The sequence below is a fragment of the Eumetopias jubatus genome, unplaced genomic scaffold (assembly GCF_037043125.1).
Source record: "Eumetopias jubatus isolate StellerSeaLion01/CBP00866 unplaced genomic scaffold, mEumJub1_p1.0 scaffold_2, whole genome shotgun sequence".
NCBI lineage: Eukaryota > Metazoa > Chordata > Mammalia > Carnivora > Otariidae > Eumetopias > Eumetopias jubatus.
In genome coordinates this window covers 48,191,253-48,218,055 of record NW_028274808.1, presented here as the reverse complement: position 1 = coordinate 48,218,055, position 26,803 = coordinate 48,191,253, and the positions used below count along the sequence as shown (strand labels likewise).

The following is a 26,803-nucleotide window of genomic DNA, read 5'->3' as shown; positions in this document are numbered from 1 at the left end:
AAAAAGAAGTACAGCACTGAGTCAGGAAACTTGGTTCAAATCCTAGGTCACACACTTACTAAAAAGCAAGATCTTGGGACTGGTCAGTAAATATCACTAAATCTCAGTGTCCTTACTTACAAAAAGGGAAAATGCCTACATCAGAAGGTGTTGAGGCAAGTTTCAAAATAATATGGTCTACACATTCTAAGAAATAATGCAAGTTTCAAAATAATATATTCTACACATCTAAGATATAATGCTACCAAAATAACAAGGTTTAGGAGTGGGACTGGGCAGTGAGAAGCCTCCATCCTAACGCTGAAACCATCACCTGAATTCCATGGGACCAAGCACGATTTTTCTGTGCATCGCTTTCTCCACTGCTAGAATGAGGTGATTAAATAATCATTAGGTCTCCTTCAAGCTCTGACATTCAGTGTCAGTGTACATTCAACTTCATGATCAATTCTGACTCTCCCTTCTTTCTCAAGGAGAGAGGGACACTGGCACCAAAGGACCCCCAAGAAAACTGGCCTATCTTTACCAAGGGTGGGAAAATGCCCAGCCCATTCTTGATTCCCATAGCCCATGAGTTTGTGAACCATGCAACATTCAACCAGATGTTTTCACTGGAGGTTCAATGACAGCAATTTTCTTCTCCACCCTTGAGCCACAAGGGAGACAGATGATAGACGCTGTTTAGTTGGTGAGAGTTTTCTTCTATTCAGGTCTCAGGCCCCAGGCTGGAGGAGTCTATTTCATCTGCAATTTAACCCTTCTTACTTCCTCTCACAATTAATTGATTGCAGATCTATTAATTGTACAACAAATTTTCAATCATCAATGACTTATTAAAATTTAACTAATTATGGGAATATTATTCAACCTCGAAAAAAGAAAAAAATCTTGTCACATGCTAGAACATGGTTTAACCTTGAGGACATTATGCTAAGTGATGTAAACCAGTCACAAGAAGATAAATGCTGGTGATTCCACTTATAGGAAGTATCTAGAGTAGTCAAATTCAGAGAGACAGGAGCTGGGGGGAGGGGAAATGGGGAGTTACTGTTTAATGGACACAGGGTTCCAGTTTTGCAAGATGAAAAGTTCTGGAGACTAATTACACAACAATAGGAGTATATTTACATTACTGAACTGTATATTTAAAAATGATCAAGATAAATTGTATGTTACGTGTATTTCACCACAATTATTTTTTTAGTTTAACTAATTATATGATTAGTTCCATAATTACTTGGGAAATGAAGGGCAACCAATAATTATGGATTATCACCATTTCCTTCTCTTCCCTTTGATCCCAGATGGGGCTTTTTGGAATCCTGAACATACAAGTGTTTATATTTGTGTCTCCTCTTTTGAAACGATGTGGCCTCTAAAGTATCAAAGGAATGCCCTTGTTCTTGGCTTCCAGCCAAATCTCTACTACATATTTGGCTAACGAGATGTTCATTTTATTGAACAGGCTAGCCTATGTTAGCCTGTTAGAACAGACAAGTGTCTCTGGGAACAACCTCTGTATCAGTCATTCACATAACAGATGGAAGCCTTCAATCATTGGGATTTCTTTCTAGCTAAGATAAACACAAGGAAGGGATTTTGAATGGGAGAAGTGAGGGCAAAGGAGAAGAGTGATTTCAGAACTTATTTTGGAGGAAGAAAGATCTAGAATGGGCATCACCATCAGGATGGGGTAGGGTTAGCATTGAACAGTAAGAGGGCAGCAAGGTCACTGGGCACCTAGGGCTGGGAGTTAATCAACTTGGAGAAGGGATGGGGGGAGACACAATGACAGGGAATATCAAAAAGCATTTTACAGACAGGAATTTTGTCAAGTTCAGTGGAACTCCTATATAGTTTACTCATTGGCACCTGCTCTGGAGAAATGGAGAATCACTCCCCAGCCACATAAGTTTGCTGTGGGAAGAAGGGCCTGGGAGCACCTTTGAAAGAGATTCTCACGATCCAGCTTCCCTGGCTAAACTGTGTCTGAGGTAGAATAGAGGGAATTCCTAAGAGGAAGGGAGGAGGCTGAGGGAGGAGGCAGTGGCAAGGAGGAATTAGGCCAATAATACTGCCCTTCTGCTCTCTCTTCCAAGAGGCTCAGCGTCCTTCACAGATGCAGCCCAAAGTGGACCTCGCCAAGGACACCAAGGAAAAGAGAGTAAAGAGGTAGCTTTCCTCATTCATATTCACTACACTGGCTCTTTCCCTTCACCAAAACCTAACATCCCAGCCCAAGCCACACCCATCTTTTTCTGGTGATTACCTGCTAGCACCTGTAAATGCAAATGCAGACACCCATGTCCCACAAGCCACATGGCATCTGGGTTGAGGAAGCCTGTTCCCTCCTTTCCCAAAGCCTTGCTAGAGGAACAGCAGACCCCCTGCAACAGGTGGACAAAGCCACTTCTGACCAACCATACATTAACAATACCTATAAATACAGATTCAGGGGAGGAAAGTGGTGCAAATCAGGGGCCCCAGGGCCCACTCACTCTAGTTCTCCTCCTCTCTCTGTCCCAAGGCTTCAGACAGGAATGCACTGAGATGCTGGCAGTCACATTGCTCATTAGCTGAAAATTAAGTGATGGCTACTCAAGTCAATCAAAATGGTGGGCCCAACTGTGCTTTTGAAAATCACCAGTTATACACACACACACACACACACACACACACACACACACACACCAAATACTGTTTCATGTCTTGTATAGACATGAAATATTCAACCACTGTAAGTACTGATCCCAGTAAGTGCTCTTAGTCGTGAATGAAACCAATCCCATAGGAACAGCCCTTATGTGATAAGGCAAGACTGAATGAAAATTCAGGGAAGGCTGCAGAAAAACCAAGCAGATTCATCCTCTGTTGCTAATAACTGGGCAACTAAAGCATATGTGGGTGTTACGGAGGCTAAAAGTGGCTGGGGTTCTGGTTGGGTATTTCCTCTTCAAATCTCCCCCTCTATGCACCCTAGGTTTACAATTTCAAACGTCTATTAAAATCAGGGAGTGTTCGGGGCACCTGGGTGGCTCCGTCGTTAAGCATCTGCCTTCAGCTCAGGTCATGATCCCAGGGTCCTGGGATAGAGTCCCGCATCGGGCTCCCTGCTCGGCAGGAAGTCTGCCTCTCCCTCTCCCACTCCCCCTGCTTGTGTTCCTGCTCTCGCTATCTCTCTCTATGTCAAATAAATAAATAAAATCTTTTAAAAAAATCAGGGAGTGCTCAAACAAGAAGCTGATGATCAAACAGCTAAGCTTCCAAATGGACAGGAAAAGAGATGTATTTATTATTCAACCCAATGAAACTTTGCCTTTCAAACCTGAGTTTTAATTCACTGCCATTATTACCGGGGTTGCCATTCTCAAACTCTGTCCCCTGATCTGCCATTTTAAAAATAATCCCTTCCTTATCTCAAGGCATTTTTCTGCTCCCTTTAGGATATTAGGATTACCAGCACAACTTGTTAAAGATGAGGATACTCACACAACCATGATGTTGTATGATCATGGTTTGGCCCTCATCCAATGTATTCATGTGGGAAAGTATTTCACACTCCCTCATGTTTCAATATTAGTTACATTATTTAAAACTTTTGCTTCGGTTGTCTGATCACTTGAATTCAGGTGAGTTTTCTGGATTAAGTTCTTCGGGTTGACTCAGTGAAATACGGATATCAGGTACCCCCCATATGAATAAATCAGAGGACAAGAGCTGGGGGAGGAGGAACCAATTAAGTAATTAATTGCCCCACCTTTTGAAAATGACAGTAAATGGTTTGTCTTTCCTAGAATTGGTGCAATAAAAGTCAAAAGCTGCAAAACTCTATGCTGTGTCAGGAAACGGTAACGTGTTCCGGCCATTATCACCAACTCTTTAATTGTTCTCCATGCGTTCACCGTAAGCACACACCCTGAATACTAAATAAATGTTGGTGGACTCACTCAAGGAATAGGTATAGACCACTCCCAACTACTCTGAACGCCCCTTAAGAAGAAATCACCTTGAACTTTTTATAGCTAACCTTCTCCCTGCCCCACAAGGCAAGGCACACAATAGGTATTCAATAATCAATCATTGACTGATTTCTCTTCTTCACCAATGGGCATGGGAGAGAAACAGCAAACAACTGTTAAAGCATTTCACACTGTAATTCATCGGTTGAGAAATTAAGGATGTGGAAAAAAATGCACAAGTATGAAGGTCACCCTGATAAAGAAAAAAAAATGTGTGAGAAGACTACCGCACTTAAAATGCACGCCGTCCACAAGGGCCAGAGATAAGAAAAATTTTCTAAAATCAAGGTTTGCCAAATTGGCCTTCTTTGTTTCTCCATTAACAAGGTATAGGGGGTCTAGTCCCTCTTTGACAATCTATTCAAAATGTGAGGGATTTTCCCCTTTTCTTTTCTTTTCACCCTTTTAACATAATCCACTAAGTCTCCATCCCCAAAGCACCTCCCAAATAGTGGCAGGGGGAGCACTCTGGGAAGCCCTTGCTGATATACTTAGTGGAACTTTGTTCTCCACATGGGCTATTTGGAGCGTCTCGGGTTCCTTGGGTGACTCCACAGCCTCCCTCGTTTCACGCGGCGAACAGGAGTAGGGCGAGGAGATCCTCCCAGGCGGTCCGCGGAGGCGCTGACCATGGTCCTGGCCTCCGAGCTCCGGACGCGAGCGCCGAGGGCTCGGGAGAAGGTATCGTGGGAGAGCGCGCAGGGCGCGGCGGGGAGCGGCTGTCGAAACCCCCGCCCCTCCCGAACCCCGGGGAGCCTTCGGGCCTGCACGCGAACCCTCCACTGCACGCTCCGAGATGCATCAAAAAAGGGTGGGGCACCCAGCCACAACTGCAATCGGAAGCCGCCCGGAAGGATTTAAGAAGAATGGAATCGGTTCAACCCTCCCCCACACCACCATACGACCCCCAAACGGGGATCGGTTCATCCGTTACCCCCACCCCCCACCTCCCAGGCCCAGGGAGGCGCGGGCAGTCTTTGTGGGCGCGTAGCCGCCCACCGCCGAGCCCGAGCCTCTCCGCACCCTGTACGTAGAAGGGGCAAGTAGGGTGGGGTGCATGTACAGATTTGAGGATGCAATATTCAAGCAAGGCAGGACGTTGGACCCGCTGGGATCCTCGGTTCTCCACCGAGCTGGAAGGGGGGCGAGGGAGGGGCGACCCTGCATCTGGTCCTGCGTCTCAAACACCCCCCTCCACCCCCATACCAACCTGGTCGTAGATGTTCTGCAGGGCTTCCTTGCCCGAGGCCCGCCGGATCTCCACCTTCCGGCTCGATTCAACAGATGGCTCCCCGCCGGCGCGCCGGCCCTGCCGGGAGTACGGCGGCTGCGGGTCCGGGCCCAAGTGGGCGACGTCCCGCTGCTGAGCCACCACCTGCCCCGAGCCCCGGCCCACAGACAACGAGTCGAAGTCGATGGTCTTGTTCTCGGAGGACCCTTCCACCGGGCAGAACATGCCACAGAATTTCTGCCGGGGCTTGGGGCTGCCTGAGCCCAGGTTTTTAAAAAAGGCAGGGACTTCTTCGTCCTCTGCCGGCTTCCCGGATTGCTTCCTCTCGGCCATGGCGCGGGAGCTCGGGGAGGGTCCTCTCCGTCCGTCCGTCTGCCGGTCCCTAAATCGGCCTCTCAGTGCACAAACCCCCTGGTTGCTGCCGAGGCTGCCGCTCTCTGCCTACCGCAAGGTGTACAGAAAGGAAGGAGGGCTGGCGAGCAAGCGACCCACCCCTCCCGGTCCCTCCCTCTGACCCCGCTTTCTCCCCTCCCTGCCCACGCCCCCCGCCGCCGCGCCAGCTCCCGCGAGCAGCAAAGTTGGGTCTGGGAGGGCGGCCGCTGCGGCAGCGGGAGCAGAGAGGCTGCCAGTTACTGGCAGCGGCGGGAGGAGGGAGGCGCGGGCGGGGCGGGGGCGGGGCGCGGCGCAGGGGAGGGGAGCCGGGCGCAGGGGAGGGAGGGGAGGGCCGGGCCGCCCAGAGCCCCGCGCTCCGGAAGTGAAGCGGCCAGACCACCCGCTAATGGATGCGGAGCACAGGGCCTGCTGACCGCTCTCCGCGCCACGGTAAGTATGGTGCAGGGCACGCAGGGGCGAAGACCGGAGGGCGCAGCCCCTGGCCTCTGCGCCCCTCTCCCCCACCTGCCTGGCCCAGGAGCCTCTCCCCCACCGCATTGCAGAGGTGGGCCAGGGACAAGGGCCCGCGGGAGAGAGGGCTCCCTCCCCCTTACCCAGGGTGTGAGCTGATGTATGGGGAAAGAGGGACGAACCGACTGACGCCTGGACACCCGGGAGGAGGGGAAGGGGCAGACCATATGGAGAAGTGGGGGCCTTACGAGGCATGGGATACGAAACCTTGTTACGCAAGGGCCTTGGTAGGCTACGCAGAGATTGAAACGAAAAGGTTCTCACTCACTGCACCCACCGTGGTAGGGGGCGCCTAGCATGGCGGGGAGAAATGCAGAGGGACGTAGCAAAGGCGAGGGAGAAGTGTGGATAAAGACATAGGTCTACGCGCCGTGGGAGTGTAGCAAAAAGTGCAGTCTGCAAATTCTGGCGCCGAACGGCAACTTGTAGTAAGAGTGGGTAGAGACCTGTTCTATTGCCCGAAGGCGTCGTGTGCTGTAACTGCGCCACTGCACCTCTAAGAAGGGCCCAGGAGAATGTCTCGATTTGGTATCTTCCGCCCCTCCTTCCTTGCCAAAACAGAGGGTAATACGCAGATTGAAGCCCACTCCCCAAGTCCCCAGCCCTTCTCCGCACCCAGAGTGCCCCGCCCCAATCCCCCGCCCCCGTTGCGCACTGCGCCAGAGCCGCGGGGTTTCCCAGGTTGCCAAACGCCGAGTGCCTGGGATGTAAAGTGCGTGCGCGCGAGTCCAGTGGTGGGGTAGGGGATGGGGTGCAGTCTGTGACTGTGCCTTGAATTGTGTGAGGCCACGCCGGGGAAAGGTGTGTGGGACTTGGTGTGTATGTGCGGCTCTATCAGCCACAGCTACTGGGTTGGTGGGCAGATAACGAGCATTTTGATTTGTGCCGGTAACGCGGTCTCTGAGAGTCCTTCATTGCTTATTCCTGTCCCCATGTCTTTTCCATGCGTCAATCCCTTCCTCTGGTCGATTACAGCCCCGTCCCTCTTTCCATAGTGGCAAAATCCTGCGGGAACGATGCCCATCCTTTGGCGGCTGGAGACGGAGATCTGGGCATGCTCGGTAACCAGGGTGGGTTTGGGCTAGGAGAAGCTGTATACCGCAAGACCGTCGCGCAGGACAGCGTGACCAAGGATCCATTCCCATTGTCAGCCCTTGCCCCTGGAAGGATTAAGTTCGGATACCCTCCTCCCCCCACCCCCGTTGTGAGGGACAGTTTGGGGAATGGAGTTAAATTTGGAGGACAACCAGTCACAGTTTGAAGACGAGCCCACCATGACAGGTGGGAAAGAGGACCCAGCTGAGAACTGCGAGAGGAGAGGGGAGGGCCAGGGAGGCCCAGAGAACCGGAGGCAGGCATTTGGACTTTGAACCAGATGTGCTTCCCCTTTGAATAAAGTGCTTCCACACGAATTACATCATTTCCTACCCAGAGCGAGCCCGTGAGATGAGTGCTTTTATCATCACCTATTTCCAGAGCAGGAAACTGAGATTTAGAGAGACTGAGGGGCTTTGGCCAAGGTCACTCACTATCTAGCTAAATGATCCAACCATTACAGCTGAAAATCTGATTCCTTTTCCAACTTGTCCCATCTTTACATGAGAAAATACAAGATTTTTACTTTTTTTTTTCATGTCCAAATACTTCCATTGCAGGTAGAGATCACCTTTGGAAGAAGCAGCCAGCCAAAGGTAGCCTAACCTCTGCATGGCCATTATTATGTAGACCTTGGAGATGTTTCTTCCTGGGCATTCAGTGCCTTTTTACATCTCCTGTTTCCTCTAAATATTATGAGAAGAAGGTTACCCCCTTATCTTAGGAGGGAAAGTGTGGCATGGAGAAGCCACTGGGCTCAGGTCCCTGGGGCTACTGGCTGAAGGTCGGATCTGACATTTTGCCCTCCTGGCCCTCTGGCACAAGCCATGCCTTCTGCACCTTCCAGAAGGACTTGGAAAATGTGCCTGCAGTGAGAGCAGGTGCCACCGTAGCTACGGGCTGACATCTGTGGCATATGGAACCCATTTGGACTGCTGGGGATGTTTTAGGCTTACGGAAGAATATTCGTAGCCCCTTAACACACACCGCATGACAGTAACTGGGAGACGTTTAGAAACGCTTCCCTTTCTACATCCTCCAGTCTCCACCACTCTCCACAGATGGGCTTCCTGTTTTTCTTTTTTCCTCCAATGACCCATTCAAGCTTAAGTGTTATGAAGCATTTTTAACATTCATAGCAAAAGAAACACCTAGTTGTGCATTTGCAAAGCCTGCCCGCACATAACAAAAGAGAATTCATAATTCCAAGTGTAACTTACTTGGTTCTGAGAGTTCTTTTTTTAATTGTTAAACCTAGGGGTGCCTGGGTGGCTCAGTTGCCTAAGCATCTGCCTTCGGCTCAGGTCATGATCCCAAGGTCCTGGGATCAAGCCCTGCGTCGGGCTCCCTGGCTCAGTGGGGAGTCTGCTTCTCCCTCTCCCTCTGCCCCTGCTTGTGCTCTCTCTCTCTCACTTGCTCTTTCTGTCTCTCAAATAAATAAATTAAATCTTTAAAAATATTGTTAAACCTATACTAAATTGTTATGCCTAGAGTATAGTATATAAGTTAAATTATTATACCTATATTGATTTAAATGTTTGAGTGATCTCTAATTGTGTTTTTTAATCAAAGAAATGCAGCAACTCCATTTGTTTAGTAGATTTAATTGTAAAGGATTGTCATTTTTTTAAATAAGTGCATTAACAGTCATCATTGGCTATCATCAAAGCCATAAATATATATTATTGTTATTTATGTGTAACAGGGCAGCTTGGCTTGGCTGGAGCTAAGACAGACCCAGACACACCATTGTGTGGAGTTGGGTGACATCTTCCTTTTCTAGAAGCTGACTAAATAAGCTCGTGACTCTCACGGAACAACTGGAACACATACACAGGTATCTAGCCACATCTGATTTCGTTCTTCATGTGGGGAAAATCTCGAGTCCTGTCCTCAACTGGGGCTCAGACATTAATTGGCATGACTGATGAGCAAATGGTGGGGAAGCCAGATTGCAGGAGGGTCCCTAAAAGAAAAAAAAAAAGTCACTCTAAGCAAAAAAGAGGTCTGACAGAGTGGGGCAGATGCAAATCCAATGAGAGACAGAACCCCCGGCCTACCCCCACTTGCATCATGAACCAAAGTGCAATGCTCCCCGGGAAGGAGAGGGCTGTGTGGTAAAACTGACCATTGTTTCACTAGGAGTTCCAGGTCACCCTGCTGGGACACATCTCTCAGGGAGCTCGGGATGCAGGGGTGCAGAGTGGAGGCCTTTCCCCATGACTAGTGAGAGGAGAGGTGAGGCGAGGCGGCAAAGACTGGGAGAGCGGCAGAAACAGCTCTTACAGGTGCCTCGGTCACTCCACTCGGAGAAGGGTCAACAGCACCACGTGGCTGCTAGCATCCGGGAGAGAGCAACGGCAGACCCCGGACTGCAGAGCCACGGGGAATGGCACTGTCAGCACCGAGATACCGACTGGCCACCTTGGGTCAGGTCTAGAGACATAACTGGAAGTCCTGAGTTCTTGCCACTGGGCAAGTAAGGGTTATTGGTCCAGAAGACCTTGGGACTGCTGTGGGAGTGGCCTAGGACCCATTCAGGGGTGGAGTAGAAGTTCAGGAGCTCACGCAGGATATTCTGAGTCCTAAGGCAGCGTATCTGCACCGCAAACTAATCGGCAGCCGTAGAGTTAGAGCGAGCAAATACTCGGAAGATGGCTGTGGCACTGTTGGAGGACTGGTGCAGGATCATGAGTGTGGATGAACAGAAATCACTGATGGTTATGGGGATACCAGTGGATTGTGATGAGGCTGAGAGTCAGGAGGTTCTCCAGGAGACTTTGAAGGTTCTGGGCAGGTATAGACTGCTTGGCAAAATATTCAGGAAGCAGGAGAATGCCAATGCGGTCTTATTAGAGCTCATGGAGGATATTGATGTCTCGGTGATACCCAATGAGGTTCAGGGAAAGGGGGGGGGATCTGGGAGGTGATCTTTAAGACCCCTAACCAGGACACCGAATTTCTTGAACGACTGAACGTCTTTCTGTAAAAAGGGGGGCTGACAGTCTCGGGGATGTTCCGAGCCCTCGGGCATGAGGGAGTGTCTCCGGCCGCCGTGCCCTGCGTATCGCCAGAGTTACTGGCTCATTGGCTGGGGCAGGCGATAGCGCAAGCCCCTCAGCCTCTGCTGCCCATGAGATACCGGCAACTGAGAGTGTTCTCGGGGAGTGCCGTGCCCGCCCCCGAGGAAGAGCCCTTTGAAATCTGGTTGGAACAAGCCACTGAGATCGTCAAAGAGTGGCGGGTAGCAGAGGCAGAAAAGAAACGGTGGTTGATGGAAAGCCTGCGCGGCCCCGCCCTGGACCTCATGCATGTAGTGCAGGCGGACAACGCGGCCATCAGCGTGGAAGAGTGCTTGGAGGCATTTAAGCAAGTGTTTGGAAGCCTCGAGAGCCGAAGGACCTCCCAGGTGAAGTACCTGAAGACCTATCAGGAGGAGGGGAGAAGGTCTCAGCCTATGTGTTGCGGTTAGAAACCCTGCTCCGGTGAGCCGTGGAGAAACGAGCCATCCCCAGGAATATCGCAGATCAGGTCCGCCTAGAACAGGTGATGGCGGGGGGCAGCCTTAGCGAGGTGCTGTGGTGCAGGCTGAGGGAGCTGAAGGATCAGGGCCTGCCTCCCAGCTTTCTTGAGCTAATGAAGGTAATCCGGGAGGAAGAGGCCTCTTTTGAAAACGGCAATATTGAAGAGCCCGACGGGGCGCCTGGGTGGCTCAGTTGGTTAAGCGACTGCCTTCGGCTCAGGTCATGATCCTGGAGTCCCGGGATCGAGTCCCGCGTCGGGCTCCCTGCTCAGTGGGGAGGCTGCTTCTCCCTCTGACCCTCTCCCCTCTCATGCTCTCTCTCACTTTCTCTCTCTCTCAAATAAATAAATAAAATCTTTAAAAAAAAAAAAAAGAGCCCGGTGAAGGGGATGGCTATGGCCCCTGGGATCACGAGGCAGATGACTAAAAACCAGCTCCGCGCAGGACCCACAGCCAGTGCACCTAGGGACATTCGCTTTATCCAGCTGAGACCGCGTGGCTCTTCTTGTGGTTAGATGTACGCAACTGAAATCGAGGCTTTCGGGCCAGGTTTGCTGCTTCTTTCTCGGAAAAAATTATCCGAGAGTTGCTTGGACCCTCCATAGATGATGAACACACATCGGATTAAATTCCAAATATGAGATGGGAAGCCTGAAGGAAGCTGAGGTACTTCAGGTCTCCCAAATAGACCAAAGTTTACCCCTACGATAAAAGAAATGATGTGAGGGGGAAAAAAAAATATATATATATATATATATATATTATATATATATCTTTTGTAATTTATTTAAAAATTTAAGCTCTTGGACTTGTCAGGTGATTTCCTTTCTCAAGTCAGCACCTTCTCTCTGAGTACCTAGCAGTGTGAGGTGCTGGTCAAGGAGGTAAGGATCCTAAACCTAGGAGCATGGGCGGTGCTCTCAGGGAGCTTACCGCCTCCTTGAGGATGTGACCTCGGCATGGGAGAAGCCAATAACCTCATGTGTAACTAAGTCACAACACCAGTAGAAGCGCCATTGCCGAATGAATACAACCACCTCCGCTATGTTTCTTCTTTCTTTATTTGGGATGCAGTCCTCCACTTTTCCTCTAGGTGTCAGATGGTCAGTTCCAGGCACTGGGTCAGATCCTCAAGACACAGATGACTCAGCCTAATCGCTACTTTCAAGAGATCTACAGTGTGCCAGACACCTTCGAGAAAGAGTGGGCATTATGGGAAGGCATGCTAGAGAGGGAGGATTGGATTTAGCGAGCAGACCGTTTTGGTCAGAGAAGATTTTAGTGGTGACAAAGGGGACAGAGGAGAGGAATGGAGCTCGTGTTTACTGAGGGTCTATTACGTCCCAGGTGTTTTACACATATCTCATTTAATGTACACAGCAACCCCAACAGGGTATCATGTTGCCCTTTTTGAAAGAGAAGATGAAGCTCAGATGAGCTAAGTGGTCTCCTCAATATAGAAATGCTAACAAGTGGCAGAGCGGAGATAGAAGTCCGGAACTTTAGGACTCTTGCTAATCCTCCCACCACTACAATCCTGATTTTTCAAGGTGTGCTCCGCAGCTCTGCAGAGATCTTTCAGCCGTTCCATCTTTAAAATGTATTTTAAACTCCTCATCTCTACTGAAAAACAGGTAGATTCAAGTGTGGCGATCGATACCCAAATGTTCACACATTGGCATTCACCCACAGGCTCACTTATGTTTCCAGATGGACTCGTTTTGTGCAGACCTCAGAAGTAACGTTCCCTTGTGATATCTGAGCACATATCTGAACTTAATTGTTCAAAGATTAAAGAAGTTAATGGCATCTCACGGGTGTTTAAATCATGTTCATGCATGCCCTGTGATGTAATGCGTGCTCGTGGAGCATAAATGAGCACCATTCGGTTAAATGCTAGTTGGTATATAGCATCATGGTAGCTTTTTGTATACAGCACACTTCTCTAAACATCAGTTTCCTCGTTGGGAAAATGGGAACAGAATAGAATAGAGTTGTTGTTGGGCTCGAATGACGTAATGCCTTTGAATCACTTAGCATGATGCCCGGAACATAGAAAGCCTTCAGTACTTAAGACTCATGATTTTCATGATACTTACTGAATGTTCAGTGCATGCTCTCTTTATTGTTCTAACAGTGGTGCTATAACAAGTAAATATATAATCTGTCAGTCAAGTTGGGACAACATTGCATCAGAAACCATTTTAGCTCCTCTGGTCCATTTGAGTGCTTGCTGTCTGTTATCTTTGTGATAAATACACCAGCAGCTGGACTGTTGTTAGTGATTGGACTTGGAAACGATAAATTATTCTTTCCGATTGTGGATAATTTTTTTTAAGATTTTATTTATTTATTTGACAGAGAGAGAGATAGTGAGAGCAGGAACACAAGCAGGGGGAGTGAGAGAGGGAGAAGCAGGCTTCCTGCTGAACAGGGAGCCCGATGTGGGACTCGATCCCAGGACCCTGGGATCATGACCTGGGCTGAAGGCAGACGCTTAACGACTGAGCTACCCAGGCGCCCCCGATTGTGGATAATTTTAACGGACGAATATCCTGAGATTGTAAGAAAAGCATTTTTTAGAAGGTACCATTTGTGATCATTTCTGTGTTATAATTTTTCAATACTGTTCAACCAAAATGTCCAGTACACCCTTTCATGGTTTTTTTTGTATTCATGAAAATGGCCTCATTGTTCTCAGTTACTGACAGTATACAAAGTAAAATGTTATAAATGTGAAGTTATTAAATAAATAACATGCTAATAAAATGCTGAGGTTTTTCATTTCATGTATTTTGATTCTGTATTAGCTATTGCTTGAAGGAGTTTCATTACAAAAAAAAAAAAAAAGAAAAATTGATAGGTAAGGTTAGAAAATCAAACCAAAGCCAGAAGGTCTGAACTCTTCTAGATAGGAAAACCTGAGAGCAAAATGCTGGGATTAGAGGACTTGAGCTTTGTCTCCAGGGATGAAAGAAAGCGCAGTCCACCCATCATCGATTTCCCTTTTAAAATACATAGAAACAACAGATGGAGGCCTGTTCCCTCAGAGACCTCCAACTCATTTTCTTGGGCAAGTTACTGTACAGATAAATTCAGCACGTCTATTCTGCCAAGAGTGAAATCACCTAGAGGTAAAATATTGCATCTTTTGGATGAAGTCATTTTTTTACCTTGCAGATGTGTAGGAGAAATGTTCCTCTTCCCATTGGCCTTCTCAAAATTGTTTCTCTTCCACTTTTCTACAGAGAAATGGGGGAGGATTCCTCCCTGAGCTGTACACAGTGCAGATCGGCCTATTACAAGATGAGTGTCCTGAGGGATGCCCAACACTGTCTCCCAATCACTTGAGCAAAAACCTCTTAAAAAATTGGCCTCACCTTACACCTACTCTGTCTCCAGTCCTGACCCTTGGACACTGAGGCCTCCAAGATTACATAGCCCACTGCTGAAGGCAAATTCTTTGGTTTTTGGTTTTTGGTTTTTTACCAGGGTCATGAGTTTCTTCAGGCCTTAGGGTCATCTGACATCTCCACCTGCACCAGCCAGTCTGCCAAGCCTCACATCCTATTGTTATCCGCTGTCCACCCCAAATGCAAGACTCTGATCATCAGTTCTCATCTTTACTCTCCTGTCCACACTGCACTGTGTTTCCTTCCAGTGCTGATCTTCAAGGTTGTCCAGGGTGCCTTCCTGGTACTCAGGATGTCCTAGACAAACTAGCCTATGTCATCAGAGTCCTTGCAAAATACCCTGGCACCATATTCCTTAATTGAACTCTGGTCCTCTGGGTAGTCTGCTGCCCTCAAGTCTCTTGAGTGGAAGCTGCTCAGTCTCCCATCTCAGGAAAGATTGGAGAGTGCTGATGGCACTTCTTTTAGTTCACCCTCATCACCTCCCCACTTGCAAACACATTCCCTGGCATAAATTGACTCCCTCTGCCCCACAGTGAGCTGTGGGTCAGTCCTGGCAAGCCTAGACAGAGCATTGGCAAAGCAACCCAATGTGCGAAGAGCCTATTTAGGATGGCACCTGGCCAGATGTTATCTCTAGCAACAAAAAGTAGGAAGAAAAAGATAACAAATGTAAGCCATATCTAAGGGAGTCCTACAAGTGAAGACTGGGAAAGCAAAGATGGTTGGAAGCTAGAGTTTTGAGGAGTGGAGCCTGAAATGAGACAGAAATGAAGTAAGAGGATCTGAGACAGTATTGTCAAATACACTCAGAGTTCATTTTTTGTTGATCACCAGCATAATTTTTGGGTGGTCTATAAGGACTCATGATCAGAGCAGACATCTCTCCATCTTTCAGGGTGGGCTGGGAGCTCCTTGAGTTTGCTCAGGGAAGACTTTTACTCACTGAGAAAGTCTCTTGGGGTGCAAGATGGTGTCTAGAGATGGGCTTCTCAGAAACTAGGTTCCCCACTGTAGCAGGCTCTGGATTTGGCCCTGGTGCTGACCTGCATTACACAACTTTCTGCTGTGCCTGAGTGGTCCTTGACATCCCAGATGAACATTTTCTTAAAAACTAGAGTAACTCCAGAAGTGGATGCCAAAATCAATTCTATCATAAGAAAAAAAAAAGTGTAGGATTTCAATCTGTCTTTCAGTACACCAGCTGGAGCTGACCATTAATTGTGTGGGGTGCTTAAAGCAGCAGCTGAGGCTTTTTCCCTATCTGCCCCACCCCCACCTACCCTTGAAGGGAAAGGTTACCAAAGGGAGGCATTACCCAGACTATGGGGTAGTGCTGAGGCTAGGAGTCTAGGCAGGAAGTCCCCAGAAAAGGCAGGGAAGGCTCCCCTCCATCCCATCCTGTCCCACGCCTGCCCCCACTCTGCACAGCCTAAAGGCAGTCCCAATGAAGGCCTTCCCTGTCTTCTTGGTACAACAGCTTTCCCAATTAACTCAGTCACTAACACTGCTTTCTTGAAATAACAAGCAATTGTCACAAAAGTAAACTTCCTTTTTTTTCCAGCTTTATTTAAGGTATAATTGACAAGTAAAAATTCTGTATATTTAAGGAGTGCAATGTGATGTTTTGATGTACTTTTGAATTGTGAAATGATCCCCACAATCAAACTAATTACCTCACATGGTTACCGTGTGTGCACGTGCACACGTGTGTGGAAAGAACATTAAAAATCTATTCTCTTAGCAAATTTCAGGTACACAGCATAGTATTAACTATAGTCCTCATGCTGTACATTGGATCTCCAGAACTTAAGCATCCTGTGTAAGTGAAAGTTTGTACCCTTTGGCCAGCATGTTTCCATTTCTCTCACCTCCCAGCCCCTAGTAAGGGCCATTCTGCTCTCTGCCTCTATGAGTTCTACTTTTTTAAGATTCCACATGTAAGTGCGATAATGCAGTATTATCTTTCTGTGTCTGGCTTATTTTATTTAGCATAATGTCCTCCAGGCTCACACATGGCAGGATTTCCTTCTACAAAAGTAAACTTTATTTTGTAGGTGAACATAAGAAAGGCGGTGGAAACCAGGTTGGGGAATAAGGGACATTGAGTTCTGCTAACTAATGATCACATTGCATTCCCTGGTAAAATCCCATGCAAGAGATGGCAAGCCTCTGAGGAATGACATTTGTTGAGCTTGGGAACCCTGCTATTCCAAAATAGTAGCTAGTGGACATTTTAAAGGTTCTCAATAGAAAGCTTCTACTTGAGCCTAAGACAACTGTAAAAGTCTCGGGCTAGATGTGCCGCCATCTTGGGAAATATACCTGCCAATCCAGAATTGCCAATTACTGATTCAAACTGCAGGGTGATTTATGGGTCTAAAACTAAGGTAGTAATCCTTTGGAATCCCTGTCACTGGCCTGGGTTTATGACCTTCAAGTGGCAATGGAGGGGAAGGACCCAGTCACTAGAGGTCCCACAGGCGATATTTAGGCCCTTGAGTGGGCTTTTGTAGATCACCAAATGGGCAAGTAGGCAGAGCCATGGAATCCCCACTTCAGCACAGGGACCACTAAGTTTTATCAGTAGCTGAACTGCCTGGGAGCTATTCCTCCTTGACTAGGGTCCACCCAAAAGTTCTTTGATGCTTCAGAACACACAATTACATGGATCTGAAATGTTTTCCACTGGTAACTAGAATATTTTTGGCTCAGCTTAGGAAATCCATCAAAGTTGTAATGCAACTTTGAGCACATGGGCTGAGCACATGTATCTCCTCTGTTACTAGGCAGTCTGTGGTGTGTGCCAGGAGAGGGCAGGTTAACCTGAACTGGACTTCTGCTTATGAAGTAGACAAAACCCTCATAGGCAAAAAGGATTGGAACTGATATATATTGAGGAGGAGAAGGGGTCATGTATGTCTCCTACCCACCCACCCCCACTCCTGACACTTCCAACCTACATCAGAAACAAAGGAGAGAGCAACAGAAAATTTTTTTTAAATATTTTATTTATGTATTTATTTATTTATTTGAGAGAGAGAATGAGATAGAGAGAGAGAGCATGAGAGGGGGGAGGGTCAGAGGGAGAAGCAGACTCCCTGCTGATCGAGTCCGATGCGGGACTCGATCCCAGGACCCCAGGATCATGACCTGAGCTGAAGGCAGTCGCTTAACCAACTGAGCCACCCAGGTGCCCCTAAAATATTTTATTTATTTAATTGACAGAGAAAGAGACAGCAAGAGAGGGAACCCAAGCAGGGGGAGTGGGAGAGGGAGAAGCAGGCTTCCCGTGGAGCAGGGAGCCCGACGCGGGGCTCGATCCCAGGATCCTGGGAAAATGACCTGAGCTGAAGGCAGATGCTCAACTGAATGAGTCACCCAGGCACCCCAAGAAAGCAACAGAAATTAAACCCTAAGGAGTAGAACAAAACGTAAGCAAGAGAAAACAGACAACCCAAAAAGAATAAGCATGAAGAAAATCATACATAGACACATCATAGTCACACGGCTGTAACCAAAAATAAACTGCTATAAACCAAGAAAATCTTGAGAGCAGCTAGAGGAAAATGAGATATTACATACAAAAGAATAGTCATAGGAATTCTGCTGACTTCTCATAAGAAAATATGGAGACCAAAAGACGGGGCAATAACATCATTAAACCACTGGATAGAGATTTTTTTGTTGTTCAGCCAAAGTTTAGAAACAATTTGCCTATAAAATCATCTGAACCTGAAACATATATGGAGGCGGTTGGCCATGTGGGGAGTTGGGACAACTGGAGAGAAACTTCTAAGTACTGATTAGATTTCTTTAATGGTTTTTGGAATATTAAATGTTTCTATTTTCATCTGAATTCAACTTTCATAGTTCAAATATTCTACGTTTTTCAAATGTATATAGTCAGTGTTCTCTTCAGATGTTTTAAATTATTAACAGTTCTATAGTTATGGCTCCCTTTTCATTCCTAATATTAATTATTTGTTGGTGGTTTTTTTCTCTTTCTTTGTGGGTTAATATTCTCAGAAACACCTATTTCATTAATGTTTTTCAAAGGATCAGCTTTGGGGTTAGTTTTATATTTTTTTATCATTTTATTAATTTCTGTTCTTATTTTTATTACTTTTCTGTCATGACTTTATTAATTTCTGTCCTTATTATTTCTTTCCTCTCACCATGATTAGAATTAATATGCCATTTCATTTTTATCTCCTTGAGGATTCTTCCTTGTTTTCTGTGTTTCATGATTTTTCAAGATATGTATTAAGTGTAAGAATTTATGTCTAAGTACAACTTTAATTACATCCCATTATTTGGCTATGTGATAATTTAAATATTTTCATTATGACTTTTTTCATTAAAGCATGAATTAGTTTTGGAGGGAAGCAAAGTAATTAACAATATTATTGATATTGTGACTGATAATAAGTATACATTTTGGTCCTCCAGCCAGTTTCTTGCTTACAGCTCCCCAAACCCTTGAAATTTCCTAAGTGCTAAGAACAATGGGAGCATCTTTTGTTCTGTTTGGTCTCGTTTTCCTTAAGTGACTTCCTTAAGTGACTTCCTTAAGTGACTTCCGAGCCATAAAGGTGAAATGGGTGTCTTACTATTCACAAGCTCCTTTCAACCATTACTGAGTTTATGTTAATGATGTGACTTTTGAAAATCCCCAGAAGATGGGTGGAGCCGGCTGCCAGGGGAACCAACCATGAATAGAGGGTTGGAACTTTCAGTCCTACCGCCTGGTTTCCAGGCAGGGGAGAGGGGCAGGAGGTTGAATCAATCACCAATGGCCAAAGACTTAATCAATTGTGCCTAAGTGCTAAAGCCTCCACAAAAAAACAAATGGAGGGGGCTTCAAAGACTTTCTAGGGTGGTGAACTGGAATGCTTCCTCATGACAAAAACATAAGATACAGAGTGAATTCCTTGGGCACAAATATCCAATCACAGTAAGTGTGAAGCAGAATCACAAAAGGACTCTTTGAAAGTAAAATGTGCCCCTGGCCACATATATGATTACATGTCCTGTTGTGTTAGGAAACTTGAAAGGAAAAACCTGCCTCTGGCTTGATATAATTTTCTAGGGTAGTTAGGCCAGGTATCTTCCTGAGTATTTTGTGTTACGCATCCAAGCCAACCCGAATTCCTAAAGTTGACTGTGCAGAAATCCTATTTCTTTTCCCTGTATTGGACAAGCCCAGACAAGATTATCATAAGTTCCTCCAAACAACCGCCATCATCATAAAAAAGTAATTATTTATGGTAAAAAAAATTAATTATGGTAAAGCCTGTGAAAAGACAGCTTGTTACTTTTAAATATTAGTATCATCATATATGTGAGTACTTTAGAGTATAAAACAAACTACTCTCAGATATATTTTGGTTCTCCCCAGGAACCTGTGACATAGATGTTTTCTGAGAGATTTAAAATAATTTCCAAGGTTGTATAACTATGAAGTAACAGAAGCAGATGAGAAACTAGATAGTCTAATTTCACATCCCACAGCATGTCCAGTAAGTATTTGGTAGTCTCAAGACCTATAAAACCTATAAAATGTTAATTGCTTAAGCTTTCCACAGGCACCTCAAACCTAAATTTTGCTTCAGTTTGCTAGAATATACCAGTGAAGTCAACAGGACCTGGAGATTGATTTAGGGAAAAGTGTTAATTATTATTATTACTTATAACTAGGCTCCATGCCCAACCTGGGACTCAAACTCACAACCCTGAGATTAAGGGCACATGCTATACCAACTGAGCCAGCCAGGCACCCCTAGGGAAAGGTTTTATTACAAATTCAAGTCATTCCAATTTTCTATTTTTTCTTGAGTCAAGTCTGGCAATTTCAAGAAATTTGTGCATTTCATCTAAGTGATCAAATTTATTGTCATAATAAATGTATTGTTCAGGGCGCCTGGGTGGCTCAGTTGGTTAAACGACTGCCTTCGGCTCAGGTCATGATCCTGGAGTCCCGCGATTGAGTCCCACATCGGGCTCCCTGCTCAGCAGGGAGTCGGCTTCTCCCTCTGACCCTCTTCCCTCTCATGCTCTCTGTCTCTCATTCTCTCTCTCTCAAATAAATAAATAAAATCTTTAAAAATAAATAAATAAATAAATGTATTGTTCATAATACACCCTTTGTTTTTTTTTTTATTATACTCTTTTTTTCTTTCTCTCTTTCTTTCTTTTTTAAGATTTTATTTATTTATTTGACAGAGAGAAACACAGCGAGAGAGGGAACACAAGCAGGGGGAGTGGGAGAGGGAGAAGCAGGCTTCCCATGGAGCAGGGAGCCCGATGTGGGCTTGATCCCAGGACCCAGGGACCATGACCTGAGCCAAAGGCAGGTGCTTAAAGACTGAGCCACCCAGGCACCCCATAATACACCCTTTGTATCTTTTCCAAGACTGTAAGAGCCTTAGTATTCCTTCCCTGCCCCTCCCACTTTCATTCCTGATATTAGTATTTTGCATCTACTCTTTTTCCCTTGATCACTCTAACTAGAGGTTTGTCAGTGTTACTGACCATTTTAACAACACAACTTTTAGTTTTATTGATTTCTCTATTTGTTCATTTTCTATTTCACAAATTTCTGCTTTTACCTTAATCATTTTCTATCTCCTTACTTTGTGCTTAATTTCTTTTTCTAGCTTAAGGTGGAATATAAGCATTGAAGCTCTAAGTTTCCCCTTATAAACAGTTTTACCTGCATTTCACAAATCTTTATATATGTTTTTATTAGTAGTCATTTCAAAATATTTCCTTTCTCTTGTGATTTCTTCTCTGATTCGTGAATTATTTAATAATATGTTGTCCAGTTTCCAATATTTGGGGTTTTTCAATCATCTTTCCATTACTGATTTCTCATCTAATTCTCTTGTGGTAATGGAATACACTCTTGTCTGATTTCAAAGGTATTGAGACCCATCTTATGATCTAACATACGATCTATTGTGGTGAGCGTTCAATGTGCCCGTGGAAATAATGTGGACTCTAGTATTGAAGGTCATATGTTTTGTTAACCTTCAAAATAAAACTGCCAGTTATTTTACCAACAAAAATGGGTTTATTCAGAATTACAATCCAGAACAAGCAAGCTACTGCTAAACCACAGGCAAGTCCCAGAGAACAAAGGAGAGAAATGCTTTTCCTTAGAGAAAAAGGGGAGTTGGGTGGGACTGTTATAAACTAAAAGTTCATTGGAGTAAACTGGGAGGTCAAAGTATCGTTGCTTTTCATTGGCTGAGTTGTGACTGTCTCTCATTGGCTGGGCTCTTACCAGGGTAGGAAGAAATCTTTCTTCCTCCTGCTAGAATAATAGTACTATTGACTTGCAAGATCTGTCTCTCCCTCTTGGATTTGCAATTGACAAGTGCTGGACGTCACAGCTCCCCCTGTTAGCTTCCTGATGCCATTCTAAATGAGTTTTCTTTTTATTACTTTTCACGGTTTTAATTAGGTCAAGTTGGTTGAAAAGGTTGACAATTTTTCTATTTTCTTACTCATCTGTATACATGTTTTATGAATTACTGAGAGAGGAGTACTACAATATCCAATTATAATTGTAGATTTTTCTATTTCTCTCATTTAGTTCTTCCAGTTTTTGCTTCTTTTTTTATCTCTTTTGCATATGGATATCCAATTGTTCCAGCACCATTTGTGGAAAAGACTTATCATTTCTCTACTAAATTGCCTTTAAATCATTGTCAAAAATAAGTTAGCCATATATAGAGGTGCCTCTTTGCGTACTTTATTGCATCCAATTGATCTGTCTATTTTGACACCAATACCCACTGTCTTGTTTACTGTAGCAATATAATGTCTTGAGACCAAGTAGTATAAGTTCTCCAATCTTGTCAATGTTGTTTTAGCTATTCAAGATCTTTTGCATTTCCATGTGAATTTTAGAACCAGCTTTTCAATCTCTAGCCAAAAAGCCTTCTGGGATTTTGTTTGGCTTGCCTTTAATCTATAGATCAATCTGGGGATAGTTGACATCATGACAATAGTTAACCTTCTGATCTATGAATTTGGTATCTCTCTTCATCTACTAGGTCATATTTGCTTTTTATAGCAATGTTTTGTAGTTTTGAATATTGATGTCTTATGCATATTTTGTCAAATGCATTCCTAAGTATTTCACTTTTAATGCTATTGTAAGTCATATTATCTTTTGTTTGTTGCTAGTATATAGAAATACAATTAATTTTTATATATCAGTCTGTGTCCTGCAACCTTGCTAAACTCACTTATCAGTTGTAGCAGTTTTTTAAAAAAAGATTTTATTTATATAACTGAGAGAGAGAGAGAGCATGAGCAGAGGGGGAAGGACAGGAGGAGAGGGAGAAGCAGGCTCCCTGCTGAATAGGGAGCCCAACGTGGAACTCCATCCCAGGACTCGGAGACCATGACCCAAGCTGACGGCGATATTTAACCAACTGAGCCACCTAGGTGCCCCGTAGTCATTTTCTTGATGATTTCATGGGACTTTTTACACAAAAGATCGTGTCATCTTAGATTAAAGACTGTTTGACTTCTTTCTTCCAATCTGGATATCATTTATTTCTTTTTCTTGCCTTATGGCACTGGCTAGAACCTACAGTACTATATTGAATAAAAGTGGTGAGAACAAACATTCTTGTCTTGTTCCTGATCTTAAGGGGAAAGCATTCAATTTTTTACCTTTAAGTTTGATGGTAGCTAGGTTTTTCATAGATACTGGTAGTAGGTAGAATTTCTAAAATGGTTCCCCAAAGATGTTCCTTCTAGTCCTTTGAAAAACTGATTATACAACTGCCAGACCATGTACAAAAGTAGAAATCTGACCAAAACTTCTGCAGCAACTAGCCCAAAACAGTCAGCACTTGGTCAATAACTGTCAGCTTCCCTAATTACTTCCCACTTCCAACTTAAAGACAATAAGAGAAAGCCAAATATCCTCCCCTAAGAAACCACATAGGATGTCCTGTTTCTATTTAGCCCACTTCCGGGTTTCCTATACTAAAAGTCTCCAATCAGAGTGTACTTTAAGCCTTCTCCTTGTCCGCTGTAAAGCCTTCCATGGTGTCTGACTCCCCTGCAAGGGCTAAATAAGTAGTTTGTTTGTTCTTGTTTGGGTAGTCTTCTTTTACTCCCATGCCCTGGAGCCTGTGAGTATAATGAGATCTCAGTCCCTGCAATTATATTATGCTCTATGGTGCAATTGACCTTAAGAGAGAGATTATCTGTGGGCCTTATTATCTAATCACATGAACCCTTAAAATTAGAGATGTTTCTGGACCAAAGACCTTAACAGACACTTCACCAAAGAAGATAAAGAGATGACAAGCATATAAAAAGATGTTCCACATAATGTCATCAGGGAAATGAAAATTAAAGTGACAAGATACCATTACACACCCATTAGGATGGCCCAAATCCAGAGCATCAACAATACCAAATGCTCAAGAGGATGTGAAGCAACAGAAACTCTCATCTATTGGTGAGGGGAATGCAAAATGGGTACAGTCACTTTGCAGGACAGTTTAGCAGTTTCTTACAAAGCTAAACATACTCTTAATGTAAGACAACTTATGTCCACACAAAAACGTGTCCACAGATGTTTATAGCAGCTTTCTTCATAATTGCACAAACTTGGAAACTACTGAGATATCTTTCCACCGATGAATGGGTAAATAAATTGTGGTACATCCAGACAATGGAATATCATTCAGTGCCAAAAAAGAAATAAGCTCTCCTGAGACGCCTGGATGGCTTAGTTGGTTAGGAGTCTGCCTTCACCTCAGGTCATGATTCCAGAGTTCTGGGATCAAGTCCCACATCGGGTTCCCTGCTCAGTGGGGAGCCTGCTTCTTCTCCCTCTGCCTGCTGCTCCACTGCTTGTGTTCTCTTTCTGACAAATAAATAAATAAAACCTTTAAAAATAAAAAAAGAAATAAGCTCTCCAAACCTTGAAAAGGACATGGAGGAAGATTGAATGCATATTACTAAGTAAAAGAAGCCAATTTAAAAAGGCAACTTACTGTATGATTCCAACAACATGACATTCTTAGATACAAAACTATGGAAACAACATTTTTTATTTTAATTTTTTTTAAAGATTTTATTTATTTATTTGACAGAGAGAGACACAGCAAGAGAGGGAACACAAGCAGGGGGAGTGGGAGAGGGAGAAGCAGTCTTCCCGCTGAGCAGGGAGCCTGATGTGGGGCTTGATCACAGGACCCTGAGATCAGGACCTGAGCCAAAGGCAGATGCTTAACAACTGAGCCATCCAGGTGCCCCGGGAAACAACTTTTTTTTAAAAAAACAGTATTTGCCCGGGGTTAGGGTGAAGGGGAGGGATAAGTAGGCAGAACACAGAGGACTTTTTTGGGCAGTGAAAATACTCTGTATGATATTATAATGATGTATACATATCATTATACATTTGTTCAAACCCATGGAATGTACAACACCAAGAGTGAATGTAAGATAAACAATGTTCTAATGATGTGTTATTATTGATCCATCAATTGTAACAAATGTAGGGAATATTGATAATGGTAGAGGCTGTTGATAGGGGATGCTATGATAAGAGGTATTGATAATGGGAGAGGTTTTGCATGTGTGTGGCAGAGGGTATATTGGAAATCCCTGTGCCCTTCCCTTGATTTTGTTATGAATCTAAAACTACTCTAAAAAAAATTTTTTTAAAGGTTAGGGACCTTTCTATGGTTGATAGAAAGGGAAGTCAGAGAGATTCAAAGTATGAAAGAGAACCTCACATATGATTGCTGCTTGGAAGATGGAAGGGGCCATTGAGAAGAAATGTGGGCTTCAAGGAGGTGATGGCAGGCCCTGGCTACCAGTCAGCTAGAAACCATAGATCTTATATCTACAACCTAAAACCTAAAACTGAGTTCTGACAACAACCTGAATGACCTTGAAAGTAGATTCTTCCTCAGAGCCTCCAGATGAGAACCCAGCCCCAAAAAACTGTGAATGTGAGATTCTGAGCAGAGAATCTATGCCAGCCCACTCTGATATCTGATCTACAGAGTGTTGGGTAATAAGTGGGTGGCATTTTAAGTCTTTAAGTTTGTGATAATTTACTACACATCAACAGAAAACTAATTCCAAACACTCTCACTTTGAGGATTTTTTTAACACTAATGAATGTTGGATTTTGTCATTTGTATCTATTGAGATAATCATATGGTTTTCTTTTTCAGTCTGTTTATGTGGGGAGTTGCCCTCAGTGATTTGCAAATTTTAAACCAACCTTGCATTCCTGGGATAGATCTCACTTGCCCATGATGCACTAGACTTCATATAAATCTTATAAACTGTTGAACTGGATTAGCTAAAATATTAAGAATTTCCTCACTATATCTATGAGGGATATTGGCCATTAGTTTGACCTTTTGTAATTTCTTTGTCTGGTTCAAAAATGACAGCAATGCTGACCTTATAACAGGAATTGGCAAATATTCCCTCCTTTTGAGTTTTATGGAAGAAGTTGGTTAGAATTGGCATTATTTCTTCCTTAAATGTTTGGTAGAAATCACCAGTTAAACCTGGAACCGGAGATTTCATTATAGAAACATGTAGGAAAGGTTTTAACTACAAATTCAATTCCTTTAATATATGTAGGCCTACAGAGATTATCTTTACCTTCTTGTGGAAGTTTTGGGTTTTGCCTCTTTCAAGAATTTTTTTCCATATTATATAAGTTGTCAAATTTATTGTCATAAATTTTTCACAATACTCTTTTTTGTCTTTTTAGTATCTGTGAAATCACCTCTTCTTCTTCTCATTGGTTAATTGTGCCTTCTCTCTTCCTGACCAGTCTAGCAAGAGGTTTCTCAATTTTATTGTTGTTCTCAAAAGAAGCAACTTTTAGTTATATTTATTTTCTCTAATGTTTTTCCACTTCCTCTTTCACTTATTTCTGCTCTGATTTTACTAAGTTTAATCTGCTTTCTTTCTTTTCTTTCTTTTCTGCTCACTGAGTCTTATTTGTTCTTTTTCTACCTTTTTGAGGTGGAACCTAAGATTACTGATTTGAAATTTGTATTCCTTTGTAATACAGGTGCTATAAATTTTCCTTTCAGTGCTGCTTTTACTGCATCTCACAAATTTTGACATGTTATATGTTGAATTTCCTTCGTTTCAAAATATTTTTAGTTTCCTTTTTGACTTTTTCTTTGACTCATGGGCTTTTTAGAAATGTGTCACTTTATTTACAAATATTTATGAATTTTTCCAGATATTTTCTGGTTTGGGTTTATAATTTAATTTATGGTTATTTAGAATCTTTTCAGGAGCACCTGCCTGGCTCAGTCAGGAGAGCATCTGATTCTTGATCTCAGGGTCATGAGTTCAAGCCCCACATTGGGTGTAGAGGTTACTTAAAAAAATATAAATAAAAATGCTGGTAGATGGGGTACCTGAGTGGCTCAGTCAGTTAAGTTTCTGCCTTCAGCTCAGGTCATGATCTCAGCGTCCTGGAATCGAGCCCCGCATTGGGCTCCCTGTTCAGTGGGGAGTCCGCTGGTCCCTCTCCCTCTGCCTCTCACCCCTGCTCGTGCTCTCTGTCTTGCGCTCTGCTCTCTCTGTCTCTCAAATA

General features: G+C 44.2%; 2 protein-coding genes across 2 annotated transcripts; one reads left to right on the top strand and one right to left on the bottom strand.

The window, feature by feature from the left end:
• Nucleotides 1-4,537: 4,537 nt before the first annotated feature.
• Nucleotides 4,538-5,583, bottom strand: LOC148164828 (uncharacterized). The gene is made up of 2 exons (XM_088021321.1): nucleotides 5,230-5,583; nucleotides 4,538-4,849 (listed from the first exon to the last, which is right to left on the bottom strand). Exons 1-2 carry the CDS (start codon nucleotides 5,581-5,583, stop codon nucleotides 4,538-4,540), a joined length of 666 nt encoding a protein of 221 aa, XP_087877447.1.
• A 4,319-nt stretch (nucleotides 5,584-9,902) lies between these two features.
• PNMA2 (PNMA family member 2) lies at nucleotides 9,903-11,198 on the top strand. Its single transcript, XM_028114230.2, is given in 4 exon segments — nucleotides 9,903-10,157; nucleotides 10,160-10,682; nucleotides 10,685-10,947; nucleotides 11,148-11,198. Coding segments are annotated over 4 exon segments (1,092 nt in total).
• The last annotated feature ends 15,605 nt before the right edge of the window (nucleotides 11,199-26,803 follow it).

Coding starts and splice junctions, on each gene's coding strand:
- LOC148164828 (XM_088021321.1), bottom strand. CDS start 5,583: ATGGCCGAGAGGAAGCAATCCGGGAAGCCGGCAGAGGACGAAGAAGTC. Junction 4,850..5,229: donor TGCAGAACATCTACGACCAG/GTTGGTATGGGG, acceptor TTCCGATTGCAG/TTGTGGCTGGGTGCCCCACC.